General features: G+C 35.8%; 2 protein-coding genes and 1 long non-coding RNA gene across 5 annotated transcripts; 1 reads left to right on the top strand and 2 right to left on the bottom strand.

Annotated features, from left to right (window-relative positions):
- Positions 1 to 1,799: 1,799 nt before the first annotated feature.
- Positions 1,800 to 2,404, bottom strand: LOC131000943 (uncharacterized). The gene is made up of 2 exons (XR_009093822.1): positions 2,146 to 2,404; positions 1,800 to 1,896 (listed from the first exon to the last, which is right to left on the bottom strand). It is a non-coding gene; the product is annotated as an uncharacterized LOC131000943 (long non-coding RNA).
- A 9,873-nt stretch (positions 2,405 to 12,277) lies between these two features.
- LOC131000886 (uncharacterized) lies at positions 12,278 to 14,909 on the top strand. The gene is made up of 4 exons (XM_057927025.1): positions 12,278 to 12,769; positions 12,852 to 13,089; positions 14,230 to 14,354; positions 14,460 to 14,909. The coding sequence occupies exons 1-4, from the start codon at positions 12,410 to 12,412 to the stop codon at positions 14,547 to 14,549; spliced, it is 813 nt and encodes a 270-aa protein (XP_057783008.1). The 5' UTR covers positions 12,278 to 12,409; the 3' UTR covers positions 14,550 to 14,909.
- Positions 14,910 to 15,148: 239 nt separating this feature from the next.
- On the bottom strand, positions 15,149 to 17,278 carry LOC131000876 (uncharacterized). 3 transcript variants are annotated; one of them, XM_057927008.1, is made up of 2 exons: positions 17,085 to 17,278; positions 15,149 to 16,518 (listed from the first exon to the last, which is right to left on the bottom strand). In XM_057927008.1, the coding sequence occupies exon 2, from the start codon at positions 16,504 to 16,506 to the stop codon at positions 15,502 to 15,504; it is 1,005 nt and encodes a 334-aa protein (XP_057782991.1). In that variant the 5' UTR covers positions 16,507 to 16,518; positions 17,085 to 17,278; the 3' UTR covers positions 15,149 to 15,501. The 3 variants fall into 3 exon arrangements, with proteins under 3 accessions (XP_057782991.1, XP_057782993.1, XP_057782992.1); XM_057927010.1 differs by having other exon boundaries at positions 16,963 to 17,234; XM_057927009.1 differs by having other exon boundaries at positions 15,149 to 16,658; positions 17,085 to 17,233.
- Between the last annotated feature and the right edge of the window lie 1,865 nt (positions 17,279 to 19,143).

Raw genomic sequence — 19,143 nt, 5'->3', positions numbered from 1 at the left:
GCTCGCCTCCGCCCTCGCAACCCGCGGTGTCACCTTTGGTAGCACAGTTGCAGTTATTGCGCCAAACATTCCAGCCATGTACGAAGCCCATTTTGGGGTTCCAATGTCCGGTGCTGTACTAAATGCCGTCAATGTTCGTCTGAATACACAAACCATGGCTTTTCTTCTCGGACATTCACAATCCGCCACTGGCGAATGAGGAGAAGAAAAAAAGGAAGAAGCAGAAGCAAAACCAAAAGAAAAGAAAGATAAAAGAAAGAGATGAAGTAAAGGAGTATTTGCTGCTGCTAAAAAGAAGGAAGAGCTACTCTATTTATAAGCAAACTTCTCACCAAATCTCTAAACTTAGCTGTTCTTCCAGCGCCGAAGAGTGGAGTTCCAGCTGTACACGAAGGAAAGAAATAAAACTCCAGCTGTATCAAAGAGAAAAGCACCCCAGATGTTTCTATAGTTTTCTGTAGAGGCTCCATGGCTTTATTTTCGCAGACTTTGATATGCCTAAAGAGGCAAAGTTGTTGCAAAGAAAAATGGTGGTACAAAAATGGTGGAGTTCTAGCTGTACACAAAAAAAATGGTGGAGTTCTAGCTGTACACAAAAAAAAAATGGTGGAATACTCTGCAGTACATGCAAAAAAAAAAAAAAAAAAAAAAAAAAAAAAAACTTGAAATGAGAAGTGCCATGTGAAGCTTTCGAAAATGGGCCTAAGAAATATGGGTGTTTGGGCTCGAAATTGGTGTGATAGTTGGAACTCTAATTGATGATTCATTTTCGTCAAATGGTCTTTATTAAATAAGCTTTGGATGAACTAAACCATTTAAATTGTTGAAATTAAAACATCTTGTTTCTCGTTTCAAAGATCAACAATTAAATTGATTTAATTGTTGAAATTCAATTCCTTGGAAATTCAAGCAAAGCACTCCTAAATACGAGTATAAACTATTTATAAATCCAAAGAAATTCAAGAACTCCTAAATACGAGTATAAACTATTTAAAATTCCAAAATCAAATGAAGAACTCCTAAATACGAGTATAAACTATTTATAAATCCAAAGAAATTCAAGAACTCCTAAATACGAGTATAAACTATTTAAAATTCCAAAATCAATTGAAGAACTCCTAAATACGAGTATAAACTATTTACAAAGTTCAAGAAATTCAAGAACTCCTAAATACGAGTATAAACTATTTAAAATTCCAAAATCAAATGAAGAACTCCTAAATACGAGTATAAACTATTTATAAATCCAAAGAAATTCAAGAACTCCTAAATACGAGTATAAACTATTTAAAATTCCAAAATCAAATGAAGAACTCCTAAATACGAGTATAAACTATTTACAAAGTTCAAGAAATTCAAGAACTCCTAAATACGAGTATAAACTATTTACAAAATTCAAAATCAAGAACTCCGCGATAAGAGTTTAAACTATCAAGAAAATAAATTTCGAGACTCGTCTATTACCAAAGGCATTTCGTCCATAAACAAGTCTCGATGGGGCAATTTGTAGACAATTAAATTTGTCGTCGAATTAAATCATGCCACGTGTAAATTCATGAATTAAATATTCAATTATATTTTCTATTTTATTAAATGGGATTTTATTCCTAAATTAAATAGATATATAATTAATATTTAACATAAATGAATTAATGGGCTTATGGACACCTAAGGCCCTAAAGCCCATACATGGAAGCCCAAAGCCCATAAAGCCCATGAAGCCCATCTCTAAAATCTATAAATAGAGGTGTTGGGAGCTCATAAAATGACAACTCGAAGGAGCGGAAGATCGAAGAGCATAAAGAATTCTCTCTAGTATCACAAGTTGAAGTGGAAGATTGAGGAGTTCAAAGAATTCTATCAAGTCTTCGAGTATTCATCAAGTATCCTTCAAATCTTCAAGATCTTCAAGGCAACATTCAAGTATCCTTCGAATCTTCAAGTATTTGAGAATTCAAATCATCAAGTATCCTTCGAATCTTCAAGATCTTCAAGGCAACATTCAAGTATCCTTCAAATCTTCAAGATCTTCAAGGCAACATTCAAGTATCCTTCGAATCTTCAAGTATTTGAGAATTCAAATCTTCAAGTATCATTCGAATCTTCAAGTATTTGAGCGTTCAAATCTTCAAGTATCCTTCAAACTCTTCAAGTATTCCTGCAAATCTTTGAAGTGATCTTCAAGTATCCAAAGAAATCAAGTTCGAAAGCTTCAAGGCGTTCTTACAAATTCCAAGAACGATCTTCCTCAAATCAAATCAACCAAGTCCCAAAGCTTCAAGGCGTTCTTACAAAATTCTAAGGACGTTCTTCTCAAATCAAATCAAGTTCAACGTTCAATCCAAAATCACGACTCAAGTCCCTTGGATTGGCGTCATCAAATCAAGTATTTCAATAACCTTCGAGCTTGTTCAAGAATCAAATGGAAGAGAAGAATCAGAGGATTAACTAGAGATTGCAACCCGCATAAACTCCATCTTCAAATCTATCAAATTATCTTTGTAACCCCTTTTGTATTTTATCAAATTGAAATACAAAAATTTGTGTTTACAGTCTTTAATTTATTTTTTATTTTTTTGCATGTATTAAGAATAAAAAGAGTACATTTATTCATTTTCATGATATAATAATTTTAACAGCAGAGTTATTAAAAAACAGAGCGATTGCATTAACAACCAGTTCATACTCTCAACTCAATAGAAAGAGCACATTTATTTATAAGTTTTGGGACATCAAATAAGTAAGGGAAAATGAGGTTAAGAGAGAAGAGTTATTAGTTGAAATTAGATAGTTATGAGTTAAAATTAGATAGAGATTAATTGATATGATTATGATTATGATTATAATTATAATGAGGATCGAGTCCATCATCAGTTCCCCTGAACCAGAAGGTACAATCAAAGGACGCAGCACCATTTGGGATATCATCCATCACCCACTCTTGTCCTCTCGGAAAATATATTCCGGTGCGTGGGTGAGGCATCCACCACCCCTTCTCCGCCGCCGCCGCCGCTTCTTTCTCCGCGCTTTTCCTCTTACACTCCCTTGCCAAACTGCTCATGCACCGTATTCCCCATCTACGTTTCATCAAAATACTATCAAACATTATAACTTTATTTATGATAAAAGTTTGTTTAAATTTTACAATGCAGAATTTTAATTCAATTCCTACTCAGGATTTATCCTCATAAATGCGTTAGGTGAGAGGCGGAGCGAGCAAGGCCCCCACCAATGAAAAATCTCCAACTTAAAATATACAAAATCCAGTCCCCACCAACTTACATGATCTTCTGTTAAAATAATCATTATTTTTGTGATTCTCTCTCTCTCTTTTTTGCTTAAAAGAATAAGAAACGAGGAAGGTGTAAAACGAATTGAAATTGAATTTATGAAATAAACTACATACGGTGAGAAAGGCTTGAATAGCAGCATGATGTTGTAGTGGATTCGTGCAGTCACAGCCATGCCTATATATATATATCTCACTTTGATTTGATTGTATTATAGTATGTAACAGCCGTGGCTTATGTGATCTTATATATATATACAAGTGTGTGTGTGTGGAGGCATTAATCATGCATAAATGCTTCCATACAAACTTCAGTAGAATAAGTTCTGTTGTCATATTTTTAGTGAAGGTTTCCAAGGTGCAAAAACACTTTTTACATTGTCACTTTCAGTAACATGATTTGATTGACCTTGCAATCTGTGGTCCTAAACTCGTATTTGATTTATCTTCACTCTTTATCATAACCATCAAGAATCATTTTTTATTCACGCCTCGCATGAATCGACTTTTTTGAAGCCTTCACTCTTTATGGTGTGTTTATGTTGGTTGTAAATTCTTCGTTGGAAAACGATGGATAATAGAAGGTGAAAAAAATATTATTCCTTTTTTTTATTTTTTATCATATATTTATTAGAGATGAAAAGAAAATATTTTTACATCACTACCCAAAGATAATATGGGGAAAAAATGAATGAAAAGGAATTGTTTTAGAAAACATTAATCTACCATGTGCGGAGAAAATTTTCTAACATGGAAAACATGTAAAAATGGTGAAAAGAGTGAAAATATATATTTTCTCTAATTTTCCATTAAAGTAACGCACACTCAGTGTGCATTCTCTTTGGTAGTAATTAAATTTATCATGAAAAAAAGAAAAATAAGAAAACATGAGTAAATATTATCATCCCCATCTTTTTTATCTCTCGTTCTTGAAGGTGAAAAATATAGTTTATCACATCAATATCCCAAGAAAAATATCATCACATTAATCCTCGTGATAATATTATCATGAATTGGAGTGAAAATAAGGAAAAAGGGGTTGCTTGATTTTTTTTTTTTTTTTCATCTTGCCCGAAGAATACGTGTTAAGATTCGTGGGCGGTACAACTGGAGGGAGTATATGAAAATGGGCCGTACACTTAAAAGAATTACGAGTCTACAATTGGGCCGTACACGTATTATTACTTATACACTTAAAATATTAATCTACGTACAAATTCTTAATTTTCGTGCCGAAATCACACGTGTCAAGATTCGTGGGACGGATGGAGTATATGAAAATGGTGAAAAATTGTAAGAATATATATTTTTCAACATTTTCCATTAAAGAGAACGAAGCCTTAGTAGTTATGAATTAGAAGGAAAATTCACCAAAAAATAAAAATAAAAATAGAAGGAAAAATTTGAAACATGTTCTTTTCGGTGGGATTGATATTTGCTAATTAGGAATAAAATTAAAGTTTATGTTGCGAGTTGGGATTGCTTTCGGAAGATACGGTATATTTGGAAGAGGCATGATTAGATTATAGTATGACTAGTGTCTAACCCGTTGAAATTCGATGGGGAATCACTTTATATCATAGTATTTTATACTCACTCCGTCCTCAAAATAAATTTCTCTTTGGGGACGGCACGGATTTTAAGGAAAAATGATAAATTGTATTGATAGTGGAGAAAAATATGTTATAATTAGTATTGGGAGTTGTGAAAATGTGAAAAAGTGTTACTATAATTAGTATTGGGAGTGGTGAAAAAGTGAAAAGTAAGAATAAATAAAGTATTATTAGTGGTAGGGTAGTTGTCCAAAAATGGAAAGAAAGAAAGAGAAACTTATTTGGGGGACGTCCCAAAAAGGAAAAAGATGAACTTATTTCAGGGACGGAGGGAGTATTATTTATAATCATAGTATATGAAATAATTTTTATATAAATAATTTTTTAATTAATTTATTTGATCAAAAGAAATCGATGGTACAATTCAAATTATAGAAGATTTTGTTTCACATGTAATTGATAGACCGATTACATATATGTGTGATATGTGTCATGTAAATTCATGATATAATTGCATACTAATATTATGATATTGTTAAATTAACTTGAGTCCTCCGTCATGACCAATAAAAGAAAATTACTTTAACTTTGTAACCACTTTTCTTTACAAGAAAAAATTGGGTGATGGTATAGAACAACTTGTGAGAAAGGCTCTAGGTCAGATTAGGTAACAGATTTTTAAAAAATAATAGTGATAATTTTCAGGTATATATTTTTTTCTCTCTATAAATTCTAATATTCCTTTCTTGTAACGTGCATTCAGAGTACAAATCCTAATACTTCTATAGTAATATTCTGATTGAAGTTTGAGGAGATTATATTTCAAGCTGCTTTGGAATAATCTTAGAAAAGCAAAAGAAAATCCTAAGAAAGCTACTTTGAGTGAAACGAATAGCTTCATTAAAATCGAGAAGAAAGAACAGTTTGTAATTAACGAAATCTTTAGCTATAACCAATAATAAATTTAATCTGTTATGTGAGTTAATTAAGCCAGTCCAGTTTAACACACTTTATTAAGTTAATTTACGTTCTTTTTCTTTTTCTTTTTTCAAGTTGCATTGAGCTTCAATTGAAACAAAAAAGAGGTACATATTTACAAAAATTTGTAGGAGAGTCACTCAAAAACCAAATTACTACATGCCAATATTGAATATCAAAATAATCGTTTAGTATCTTGAAGTAATATTTTGTAATAAAAATTGAATGTTTTGTGCCGGTACAACAATAAATGAGATGAGAATTAAATTTCCTTCGTAAATGCACTATTTCATTTCAATCAGCGTAATTGCTTTTGTTGGAAACTTCTCCAAAACATATTCCGACTAGACAAAATCTTTTGAAACGAGGAGTACCCAGAAGTCACTCATAACAAGAGCCTTTTTATTTGATTCATTATGAAACTGTGGAACATTTAATTTTTTTCTTGTGCGTTTGCATATAAAGTGTGGACTTGCTGCTATAATTGATTTGGAATCAATTATATATGCCGGACATGTTAATTAAGTATGTCAATTTGAGTAATATTTGAAAAGAGTAAAATACATAAATTTTTAATAAATTTTCATTTTTTTTCATGACTTTTAAACTTTGAAAAAAAAATACATCACTTTTCGATTTTTTCTGATATTTTGCATGTGTATGAAATACCCCAAATAGAAGTTGATTTTAGGGCTTCAGATTTAGAATTTTGATATCTAAGTGTGAGTGATAATAAAGTCGATGTATTTGTGAATTGAAAATTCCTCATGCTTAAGTACGTATCAAAAAATCTAAGTCAAAACCCCTAAAATCAGCTTATATTTGGGGATATTTCATACCTGTGGGAAAAAAAATCGAAAGATAGTGTATTTAAAAAAAAAATTAAAGATCATGGAAAAATCGCAATTTATTGAAAGTTCGTGTATTTTAAGACAAATGTTCCATTTGAAAATGTGCAAGAAAGAAAGGAGTGCTAAAGTGGTGGAAAGTATTATAAATTTGTGTTATTTGAAATTTATGGAATCATCGAAATGAGAAGGAAACAAAAGAGTAAACTAGAGAGAGAGATGGGATGCAGAATAGGGATTTTTACCAATGTGTGCATAAATTTTGTTGTATTTATTTTAGGAGCAATTTAATCCGATAAATTGAAAATTAACTAGAAAGTTATAAATTAAAGGGTTAGTTACCAAAAAATCTGCATACTTTTTTGTTTTTTGATTTTTTTCCCATGACAAGATTTTTTTATTTGAGAATACATGAATTGAAAAATTAAAAGGTAATTTCCCCCGCATTCAATTTCTGGCCACCAATGAAATGACGCGGATCCAATGTGTCAAAATTTAGTCCTGGTGTTAAATTTAAAATATTACATGGAGTATTAAATTTAAAATATTACATGGACGCCACATAAGATCCATTTTCCATCTGTGTAACAATCTTAAAACAAGAACCGAAGGCAGAAGTCCGAGCATCGTGGAGATCGTCGGCTTCATCGAATCTTTAGCTGAATCCGAAACCCCTCTCGAGGAAATAGAATTGTCTAGCGGCTCGATTTTATTCAGAATGTTCGCTATGACGGAGAATTCGGGCACCGATTTCCTGGTGGAGATGAACTCGTCGGAGACTCCACCGTCGTCGACACCGAAAATCAGGCAACTAATCGCAACGCGCTTCCTCGGGGCCGCCGGTAGCAAAGGGCGGATGAAGAAGTGGTGTGCGAGCGGCGGGTGAACAGATAGGGTGGGTTTGAGCGATAAATCGGCGGCGCGTGATATTAGGACAGCCCTCGCCGTTGCTGAGGCTGCCATGAATCTGCGTCTGCTCTCGAGGTTTCTCCGGCGATGGCGGAAGGGTGTCTTGCTCCTACCTCGAAATCTGCGTCATAAGCCTCAGCCCACCAATTTTTGTTGATTTTGAATTGCAGAGAACCCTAATTCTGAAGTTAAAATTAATTTATGAACATCAAGTAGTAAAACGATGTCATTTTAGGTGAATGTCAAACTGCATTGTTTCAGTCATCGAATGACATATCCATGCTGGCTTTCTGACTGCCGGCTCGGATTTGATTTGGGAGAAAAACTGAATGCGGGGGAAATTCCCTTTTAATTTTCCAATTCATGTATTGTTAAGTAAAAAAAAAATTGTCATGGGAAAAAACCCAAAAATAAAAAAATATGTGAATTTTGTGACAATTAACCCTAAATTAAATTGATGATCAATTATTAATTTCACAATATATATATATATATATATATATATATATATATATATAGGGACTGGCACAGCTACTCCAAATTTTACCTCATCATAAATTGTACTAAATGCTTAATATAATAGGGTGTTTGCTTCGAGGTATAAGGGTGAGATAAGTTACATTTATCCCCTTATACTTCGTTTGCTTTGACTTATAAAAAAATTCAGATAGATTGTATAATTTTTTCAGGTAGCCTCTCAGATAGATTGTAAATTTTAAATTTTATATTTAAAAGAAAGTGGTATAATTTTATACCAACTTAATAAATATATTATCCTTAAAATTAAAGGAATAAAAAACAAACACCCCTAGAACTAATAGAGGTCCATTTGGTAATCTGTCCTTTTGCCCTTAAATTTGACACCCATAGGCCATAAATTAAATACTAAGCTTAGAGAGCCCGTTTAGTACTCCCATCTCTTTAGCCGTTAAATTTGACCTAATTAATTCACCCCCTCCCTCTCTCTCACGTTATCCCACTTTAAGCTCTCTTCAATTAAAAAAAATAAAATTAAAAATACAATATTATACGTTGATGGACAAAAACTAAAATTATTCAAAGAAGAAAAGTGAAAATTATTCTTTTAACTTGAGTGAAAATTTAAAATGCTCTATTTCTTAAGTTATATGTGAAAAAAGGCCTTCTTTTATAAACATAAGCATTTTATGCTATATTATTTAAATATCTCATGATTTGATTGGTTTGCTTGATTTTTTTGTGAAAGTCTTACACATTTGACTGATTTGACAGCTATCAGTCATAAAAATCATCGATTTGACAGCTATCAGTCAAGAGTACATGTGACCAGTAGATGGCTAAATTATGTGTCCGTCCGGACGAACACATAATTTTACCGGGCGGGCATATGATTTTATCGATCGGACATATGATTTGGGTGCTAGATCATGTGTCCGACCGGTAAAATCATGTGTCCGCTCGATGAAATTATGTGTCCGCCCGGGCAGACACATGATCTAGCCACTCACCGATCATATGTACTATTGACTGATAACTATCAAATCGTTGACTTTTATGACTGATAACTGTCAAATCGGTCAAATGTGTAAGACTTTTACAAAAAAACAAGCAAATTCATCAACATCAAAGAGTAAAATAGGTACTTCGCATAATTATGACATAAAATGCTTAAATTTATAAAATAGAGCATTAACATAAGGAATAAGGATTTTTGCCTATTAACACTTATTCTTTTACTGGTTAACAAAAATGAAAACTATAGTAAATAATAGTGACAATTCAGATATATATCCATGATACCTCCGTCCGTATAAAAAATAGCCTTATAATTACAACTTACTAAACTTCAATTTTTTTTAACACTCTTTGGATGCAATAGTCAAACACATGCCTAACAATATTAAAAACGTAAAAATGCATGTTCTAATTAATAGTAGCTCCTAAATCATTTAAGTTTTGCTCTACAAATATAGGATAGGAGGGCCCGATTAGAACAAATCATAAATCATTTTAGGGTTCGAAAACGAAATTTTGATGTGCTTATTTGAAACGCTATGGGTGTCATGTCAAGTTATGTTTGAAAGAGAAACGTAAAATTATTTAAAGTGATTTTCTGCAATTGAAAATGTTTTTCAATTCTGAAATAAAGTAACCTTCGTAATCATGCAGCTTTATTTTATTAATCATATTGGTCAACCATCATTAAAATCCCCCAAAACAAAATCAATAATGCTATTGGACAAAATATGGTTAAATATTTTAAAAAATAAATTTATTTAAAATTTTTGGTTCTAAGTAAAAAAGAATTTTGTTAATTTTATTGTTTTCTCTATATTGTAATTATTTTTGTAAATTTTTAATAATCTTTTTAATTTTTATTATTTTTAACGTAGAAAAGGTACAAAAAAAATTAAAATTAAAAAAATTGTTAAAAACTTACAATATGGAGAAAACAATGAAAGTAACTACATTTTAAATTTGAACCATTTTTTTTAAACAAATCAATTTTTTAAAGTATTTAATATTTTTTATCCGGACAAATTTTGTCCAAATAGCACTACTCAAACAAAATTACCTTCTAATGGCTTTACCCAAATTCACCTTTGCCCTTGGATAAATTCATTCACACATTCTCCAAGGGGACACCAAGCGGTGCGACTACCTGTGTGTGAACAGTGAAGTATCGGGTTCAAACTCCACTGCTCCCCCTCCCCAACTCCCCCAAGTCAAAAAAAAAAAAATCATATATCGATCCCCTTCAAAAAAGAAAAAAAACACGGTGTAATTTATTTATAAAATAAATAATGAATGTTACTTATTTAACGAAAAAGTTAACTAAATCTTTAAATAAGAATTAAATGAAATCAAAGATAAAAGTAAAAGAATTTATTAAAATCATAGAAAGCATTTTTCCGTACATAAATATTCTTTCATGTCTAAAAAGTCTTTCATAAGTGTTCTATTCGTTTTCTTCTTCTTTTTTTGGAACTTGTTTAAAATTTTAATACTAAAATGACTTTTCAGAAAATATCAGCAATATTTACAAGCTTTTAAAAAAATCCGTCAAAAATGTAGAGAGAACTAAAAAAAAAACACTGGAAAGAGTGAAGGGTTAGGCAAACCCCAACCTATAAATAAATTATCAACTAGTATCTCATACAAAACGTTGTCCAAAAATGACAACGCCAGCAAAAACAACAAGGAGAAACATAAAACATACCAATAAAAAACATAAATAAATGTAATCCAAAATGACTACATCTAGAGGACAAAGGAAACAAATAAAAAAATAAAAAAAAATACGTCAAAACAAACTAGCTATCAACATGAAAGCTGACCCGCCGATACTGAGTAAGCAGCCGGATCCAAGGAACAGTACGACGAATACTAGCATGACCGTGATGCCCAATAGACATGAACAAAACGGTCGTTGCCGCATCCATCTCAACCCAAATATGAGTAGAGAATTGTCACTTTGCATTTTCAAATACTTGAGATCACTCATCCCAGTTTTTTCTGTTTCACTATTTTTTATTTTATTTTTTTTTTAAGATTTTTACTTCAAAGTTTTTATTATGTTTTAGTTCAACGAGAGTACAATATCTTTGTCATTTTGATCCGTTCACAGTACCTTTTCCGATTCTATTTATAATAGTATGATCCACAAACTTCATTCACAATAATAGTGAGACTTGTACGCGTGTGTTGGCTAAACGATAAAGGGTTAATGTCTAAGGTCACAGGTCTTGGGTTCGAAACCCCTATGGAGCGCGGTCTTTAAATTTCTTTATTTAATACTTTTAATTTATATAAAAAAAATAATGAGACTCAAACTTCACTCACTACAATATCCACCATCACTTTCTTAAAATTCGTGTCGTCCACAAAGTAACAACAATATTGTGGACGGAGGATATATATATATATATCTAAGTAAGTTTTCAAATTAATTTTTAAATAAAAATATTAATTAGAAATTTTAATTTATTGGTATCATACTAATTTTTAAATAAAATACATGTACTCTCTTCATCCATTAAAGAACTTTCTAAATGGGAGTGACATGAGTTTTAAGAAAAGATTGTTGAATGTATTACTAATGGAGAAAAAAGTTATTGAGTATATTGAGAATGATGGAAATAGTATATTTTAATTATTACCTGAGAGTGGAAAATAATAATAATAATAATAATAATAATAATAATAATAATAATAATGATGGAGTATAGTTTAAAAATAAATAAAATATATTTTTGTGACGTCGAAAAAAGAAGAAGAAGAAATTCATTGAGAAACGGAGGACGTATATTTTAGTAAGAGAACATGTCGGCAAAATTATAAATGTATACATCCGCGGCACGTGCAAGAAGATAGTTGGGTGTGTCCCAACCTCCAAACTCTCTGTGGCAAGGTTCTAGTTGTTGGACGTTGACAAGGCTTTTGCCCACTCGCAGCAAGCTTCTACTGCTTTTATTTGTCAAATATGCAAAGTATATACTCCTATAATAATAAAAAGCAGATTAAATACTGCTTTATGTAATGAAGATTATTATTCAATCTTATTTTTCAGTCAAAATTAGTATTAATCATCAGACATATACTTGGATAGTTGGATACCTTAGCTTTTCAAATTTAATGCATGAGATGAGATGCACTCATGCACCGCAATGATACCTTTGTATAGTTTTACTAATTTTTTTGGTTTGAAATCCACGCGTCCATTGGGAGCGTCGCCAAAGGAAAGCTCCCATTAGCTATAAAATTTCCCATTTTGTGGGCTTTTCTCAGTTCTCATGCCTATCACGCAAAACCTCTCCTAAAACCCCATAGCCAAACACCACACTTTCATCGCCATGGCCGCCGCCGCCACTGCTCTTTTCCGCCAACGCCAATCCCTCGTCCGTTCCCTGAAACCCGTTCGCTCCAAACACTCCCTACCCGATCCCCCCAAGAAAGTAGGCAGTCTTCTCGACGACCAACTCCACCAATCAAAATGCTGTTCCCGTTTCCCTCACTCCATCTCGCGCAAATGGAAGGACTTCGAATTCTCCGCTCCCAGTCTCATATCCGCCATTTTCTCATCGAACCGATCTTCCTCTTCGCCGAGATTCGGGTTTGTCAGCTGGTATTTGGGCATGATCAGTACCCGACCCGTTGCCACCAAAAGCGTCACGGCCGCCCTCATCTACACCGCCGCAGATTTATCGTCTCAGGTAACCTATAGCAAATCAATAAAAACGAAGATTTACACTATTTTTGCCTCTTTTTTTTTCCTAATACTTTTGTATCGTTCAGACTATTGTGACGATTGTGGGGGGAAATGGAGAGGGGTATGATTTGGTGAGGACTCTGCGAATGGCGGGCTACGGAATGCTGATAGTGGGGCCTTCGTTGCATTTTTGGTTCAATTTCGTATCGCGAGCGTTTCCGAAGCGTGATCTTTTGTCGACGTTTGCGAAAATGGCGTTGGGGCAGATGGTGTATGGGCCCATAGTGACTGCTTTGTTCTTCTCTGTTAATGCTGGTTTACAAGGTTCCACCATTTCTTTTCTAGTTTCTTCTACTTATAAACCATTAGATTGCCTTCAGCTCTTGAACTTGCATAATCAACCGAACTTTTTAGTCAGTAGAAATTATACAAATGTCAGTTTAATTATGAATTTTACTAGTATTATTGAATGTAAAGGCCATTATAGGAAATTTTTATTGTTTGCAATTTTATATGCTTGTTGCTAAATTGTTAAATTCGATGATAAATCATTTGAAAATGATATTATTCATTGCTCAAAAGTGTGATAAATCATTTTACCGTTAAATGTTATTGATGTTTGTTGTCTCACATGGTTGTCTTTGAGTAAATATAACAAACACTCGGATGCATTAGAATTTTGTTAAACAACATTTGAAGTGGGTTGTCAAAGTAGAACAAATGGAAAGGGAGACATGCATGTTTATGGGTGGTTTGTGTGCATATATGATACATAAGCTCACTTTCTAACCCGTTGCTATAGGAATGAATTGGCTAATACCATGGTAGGTGGAATGAATGACTATTCCCATACTAGAATGATGATTCCTAAGAAAAAAATGTACCAAGCAAAAGAATGTAATGGAATTATGGAGGTAGGAATCGCCATTGGGAATTGAATGGTGATTCCTACCTCCATTGCATTCCTTTGCTTGGTATAATGTTTTCTTAGAAATCACCATTCACTAGATTAGGCATAGTCATTTATTTCTCAACTCATGGGAATAGTCATTCCATACCTCCCTCCATTTCATTCCTACCCCCATTCCATAATGTTAGGGTGCTAAGAAAGATCATACTTCAAATGTTCAATGTGATTATATACTATCTTGGCATTTGATTATTGTGCTTAACTTTTTGAAATATACACTTTTGTTAAACTTCTTTCCTGGAAACCATCTGGATCTGAAAGTGCAGTTCTATAATTAATTCCAGTAAATGGATCTGTTGTGTGCTGGGTTGAAAAACTTCACAGGAATGGAAAATCGTTACCTGCATCATATTGTGATTGCATTAGGCGATTCCTATCTGCATCAAATGGTGACGTGATGGAATGAAACATGCCTTCCATTCAAGAGATGGCTTGTTTCAGCTGATATATAAGGCCAGCTTCTAATGCATACCACTTTGTGTTGTGATTCTCAGGTGAAAGTGGATCCGAGATTGTTGGTAGGTTGAAACGCGATATGGTCCCGACCCTAGTTAGAGGTGTAATGTACTGGCCGATATGTGATTTTATCACATTCAAATTTGTCCCTGTTCATTTACAGGTGAGTGGTTGTATGTTTGTTGTTTTCTCTTGCTTCCCTCCAGCCATTTCCATCTCTAAATGTTTGAAGATAGGCTAATGCTATATCTCTCTCTCTCTCTGGCAGCCTCTGGTGAGCAACTCATTCTCGTATATGTGGACAGTTTACCTGACCTACATGGCAGGCTTAGAAAAAGTCCAAGAGGTGGTAGTTTGAGCAGTAGATCCATGTCAATGATTGATTCCCAGGTGGCGGCTTGGTTACATTGCTAGACATGACCAAAGGAGAAGCAAAAGGGGGCTTACAGTTTCCTGTGGAGAATCTGGTGAATTGATAGTTTTTGGCAGAAACTATTGATGAAGATTAAGTTAGTTTCCTCTGCCGGTTTCTCAAGTCACCTATTAGTGTATGAATTTGTAGGAACTGACAATTTGTTTTAATAATGTAATTAGTTTATTACTATTATTATTACTTCTTCAGTTCTGTAAGTTGTAAAATGACTATTTTGTATGCCCAGACTCCACCATTTGGCCTTATAATTTATTGTTGCAGAACTTGTACTGTTTTATCTCTCCAGACACTGTACCCAAATAGAATATATTTCCATTAATAAACATAAAGATCAAGGTTCTGGTTACTAGGAATGTCAGAGACAGAGAATAAGCATCATCATCATTTGGAGTTCAAGACAGTCTCGTGTTAGGCTCCTTTCAAACAGGTTGAAACCGAATCCAAATATTAATTATATTACAAAAATAATCCCTCCAATAAAAAGCATGTATCCAGATGCAACTTGTGATAGTGAGAAGAGAAGATGAGAGAGAAATAGACATTTATATATACAATAAATGAGAGGAACAAAGTCGATACATCTCTGCTAGCAACTTTCAACATTTCCATTTTAGGAAACAACGTTGAAAACATGATAGAATGGCTTCTTTATACTAAACAGATTATTGTAAACAACACAACACCTCCATGTAAGAAAAAAATGATGACCTCCAACTCTAGAGACTATATCAGATGTGTAAAATCGCCTGTATACACACTCTCCCCTTCCTACAACTAAAGCTGCCAACACCCATTCACAAATCCACAACTTGTTTCCCCCTCGAGTTATCGTCAAATTTGTGTCAAATAGAATAGCTTGTCCAATGAGTTCCGGAGCTTATCGTAAAGCATAATTGCATACCTTCTCAAGCTGTGTGGACCAATCTTCACCGAGTATGGATGGATTCGACTCCATGGCTACCCTAAAATCCAGCATACTTGCATTGCTCGGTTGCATTGTCCTTTCACCATTTGACTGTCTTACCATAGCAAGAGGATCCACACACCGTGATCCAGCAACACCTATACATTTTGAAATCATTTTCTTCAGATACACATCTAAACCATTATTCAACAGGTTAGCGCCGTCTAGTGAAATTCCAACTCCCTCCGATGCCAGCTTCTTCTGCAAACGACGCCCTAGGGATCTTGTATCGGGCAATTCACCACTGGTTTGACAAGACAGGCCAGAATGATGAGGTGCTTTACGAGCACCACCCAAATCGACAGAAACACCAAGAGGAGCAGTGATAGAACTCCATCTCTGAGAAACGGGGATCACAGCACACTGTTCAACCTCTTCCCCGTCTTCAACTGATGCAGCGCCTGTTGGAGGCCTGCCGGAGACAGTTTGCAACTCTGCTGCACTTTGCTGCTCTTGTATTCTTGAAACTGTTTCTTCGCACGTGAGACTAGGACTCTTGCCCAACGGGCCAAGAGGGCTAGGGCGATCACGAAACTTGCGATCCCTACTGATAGGAGACCTACATTTGCGAGGAGAGTGAGGGAATGCGTCTCCGTAAAGAGATTGAAGGTGATTCCTCGGGTGGCCATGGGCAACTTTAACACCAAGTGCCTCAACTTTTCGAGCTTTTTGAGGCGGAGTTTTAGCCCGACAAGCATTCTGGATGATGGATCGGATGAGGCGATTATGGATAGAGAGATTCTCCCTCCCAATCGTCTCTATGCAGCTCTTATCAAAGTCATCCTTGCTCAGCTTCGAACTCAGAAATCTCTTCAGGTGATTGAAGTAGGTTTCACCTCTTTGGTGCCCGATCTTTTCATAAATAAGCTCTTTCAGCTCTAGTGTGTCGATTCGAGTAAAATGATGGCTAGCCACCATTTTAATTCAACTCTGCTCAACATCCAAGATACCAAGATCCCAGTAAATACTCTAGTAAAGATGTAAAACACTACCAATCCTCACCAAATATTTGCTATTAATCAATCAATAATTACCAACTAGAGCTCTTCATCAGCTCTACAATCTAAATACTGAAGCAAAGAAACACATGGATGCAGATCAGCACAATTGAAGTTCAGCAAGAGTTTTTCCTATTTAAACACCACCCCACCCCCAAAAAATATTCAATTTTTATTGTTCGGATATACATATACCACCAAATTACACTCAACTTTCATAATCAAACGATGAACTCAGCAGATTATCAACGACAATTATAAGAAATCAAAAAACACCACAAATTGCATAATTAGATCAAACCCATTCGACATAAGAGCGAAAAAACAAAACCCAGAAATCAAATGCGTCAATCAGAGCAGAGAAGGCTACTGATACCCAAATTACGAGCAATTGCGATCAAAATCACAAACCCCACTTGGCGATTCTACGACAACGAAAAATCCCAGTTACTGAAAATCAAATTCAAGTGTAAATAGAAGTAGAAAGCTAGAATTGACCTGGTTTAGGAGAGTTGGAGTCGACGAGCAGCGTGGGGTTTTTCTTTTTCTTTTTCTTTTTAGTAATTATTTATTGTTTTCGATGGGGTTTATTGTATTGTCTCCCCAAATTGCTAGTTTGATCGAGTGTGAAATTCCGAAATTAAAAATAAAATGAAAATTAGTGACAAAAGAGTGAAATACAACAGCCGATATTCTTGGAAATTAGTTCACACGTGCGTCTGTTTAGTACTGAGATGTAATGTCAGTTGAAGTCGTGTTTGTCAACGTACTTCACTTTACTTTCATGTCCCTCCTGCTATTCACATCTTCTGCCAAATTAAAATCCCATTTCCCATAATTATATTCTTCATTATATATTTAAGGGTTAAGTATCAGATCAGCCCCTAACGTGGAGGCCCTTATAGCATTGGGCCCCTTATGGCAAGGGGTGTGTCAAATAAGCCCCTATGGTAATTAAAATCGAACAAAATCACCCTTAGCCCTAACGGTGAGTTAACAGCCGTTAACTATTTAAGTTTTTTAATTTTTTTTTATTTCTCTCTCACGCGCTCTCTCTCTCACTCTCTGCTCTCTCTCACCTCTCACTCCTCTCACTCCTCCCTGCTCTCTCTCACCTCTCACTCCTCCCTCTCGGCTCACGATCTCTCTCTCACGCTCTGCTCGCCGGACAAGATGGAGGGAGGCGGTGGCGTCGCTGGATCTGGAGAACTAACGGCGACAGCTGCTCTTGTGCAGAGATGACGAAGGCAGCCGCTGCTGCCGGCCAGGGCTGGGAGAGCAGGGGGAGCGAGATGGAGGGAGGCGGCGGCGGCGCCGGATCTGGAGAACGGACGACGCCGCTGCTCTTGTGCAGAGATGTCGTAGGCGGCGGTGGCGACGACGAATCCGCCGTGGAAGAAGAGTACGAGGGGCAGTTTGGCGGAGGAGGATTTGTGGCGGGGGAGGTAGATTCGGGCCCAGGTGTTGTTGTGTGGAGTTGAGCTGGGTGGATCGGAGCAGGCGGCGGTGGTGGGATTGAATTCGGCGGTGCGTGTGAAGGAACCGTCGGAGTTTTTGGTGAGGCCAAGATTGGCGTAGGGGTCGGAAATGGATTGGGTTTGTGTGGAATCCGATGAAGACATTGTTACTTGCTTGGAGATCTCGCCTCCAGATCCGGCCAGGGCTGGGAGAGCAGGGGGAGCGAGATGGAGGGAGGCGGCGGCGTCGCCGGATCTGGAGAACGGACGGCGGCAACTGACGGAGATGACGAAGGCAGCAGCTGCTGCCGGCCAGGGTTGGGACAAGTGGGACCCACCAAAAAAAGAAAAATAAAAAAATAATAATAAGAAAACGGTGTTAAGTGGACGTTAGTTGTAAGGGTGTATTTGTTCAAAATTAATTACCATAGGGGCTTATTTGACACACCCCTTGCCATTAGGGGTGTGCATCGGTTCATAACCGAACCGACCGAACCATTTTTTTACAAACCGAAACCGAACCGACGAGGGAAAAGTTGAAACCGAACCAACCGATGTATATGGGGAAAACCGATTGTAAACCGAACCGGCAAAACCGATCGGTTTCGGTCGGTTTTCCGAACCGACCGAACCTATATATATATATACAAAAAAATCTACTTTCAGCCATTTTGCCAAGAAAATTCGTACTGATTTAATAACATAAAATTGATTGACTAAACCAAAATAAATTCGTGACTCACTAGCATTTGGTGGGGTGGGCGGGTGATGTGCTTCGTCGGTGAAGGAAGGAGAGGATGTACAGGCTGGCTGCGGGAAGATGCAGGGGGAAGGGCGCAGGTGTCGCCGGCCTCGCCAGCCTGCTGGCGGCGAGCAAAGGAGAAGGGCGCAGGTGTCGCGTCGGTGTGGAGGAGGGGAGCTTCTGCTGTTGCTGGCAGCCGAGGGGAGCTGCTGTTGCTGGCGGCGCGGCGCCGGTCTGCTGGCGGCGAAGGGGAGGCCGGAGAGGGAGAAGCGTGTGGAGAGTGCAGAATGTGTGAAGTATATGCGGCGCACGGGCAGCAGGAGTAGTTTGTAGGGTTTTTCAAAATCTTTTTTTGTTT

This window comes from Salvia miltiorrhiza, chromosome 8 (genome assembly GCF_028751815.1).
Source record: "Salvia miltiorrhiza cultivar Shanhuang (shh) chromosome 8, IMPLAD_Smil_shh, whole genome shotgun sequence".
Taxonomy (NCBI): Eukaryota; Viridiplantae; Streptophyta; class Magnoliopsida; order Lamiales; family Lamiaceae; genus Salvia; species Salvia miltiorrhiza.
The sequence above is the reverse complement of the archived record's forward strand: the minus strand, read 5'-3'. Positions and strand labels throughout refer to the sequence as shown.

Excerpts from the sequence above, each read along its gene's own strand:
- LOC131000886 (XM_057927025.1), top strand. The coding sequence starts at position 12,410 with ATGGCCGCCGCCGCCACTGCTCTTTTCCGCCAACGCCAATCCCTCGTC. Across the intron at positions 13,090-14,229 it reads TGTTAATGCTGGTTTACAAG|GTGAAAGTGGATCCGAGATT; the intron begins GTTCCACCATTT and ends TGTGATTCTCAG. Across the intron at positions 14,355-14,459 it reads TTGTCCCTGTTCATTTACAG|CCTCTGGTGAGCAACTCATT; the intron begins GTGAGTGGTTGT and ends TCTCTCTGGCAG.
- LOC131000876 (XM_057927008.1), bottom strand. The coding sequence starts at position 16,506 with ATGGTGGCTAGCCATCATTTTACTCGAATCGACACACTAGAGCTGAAA.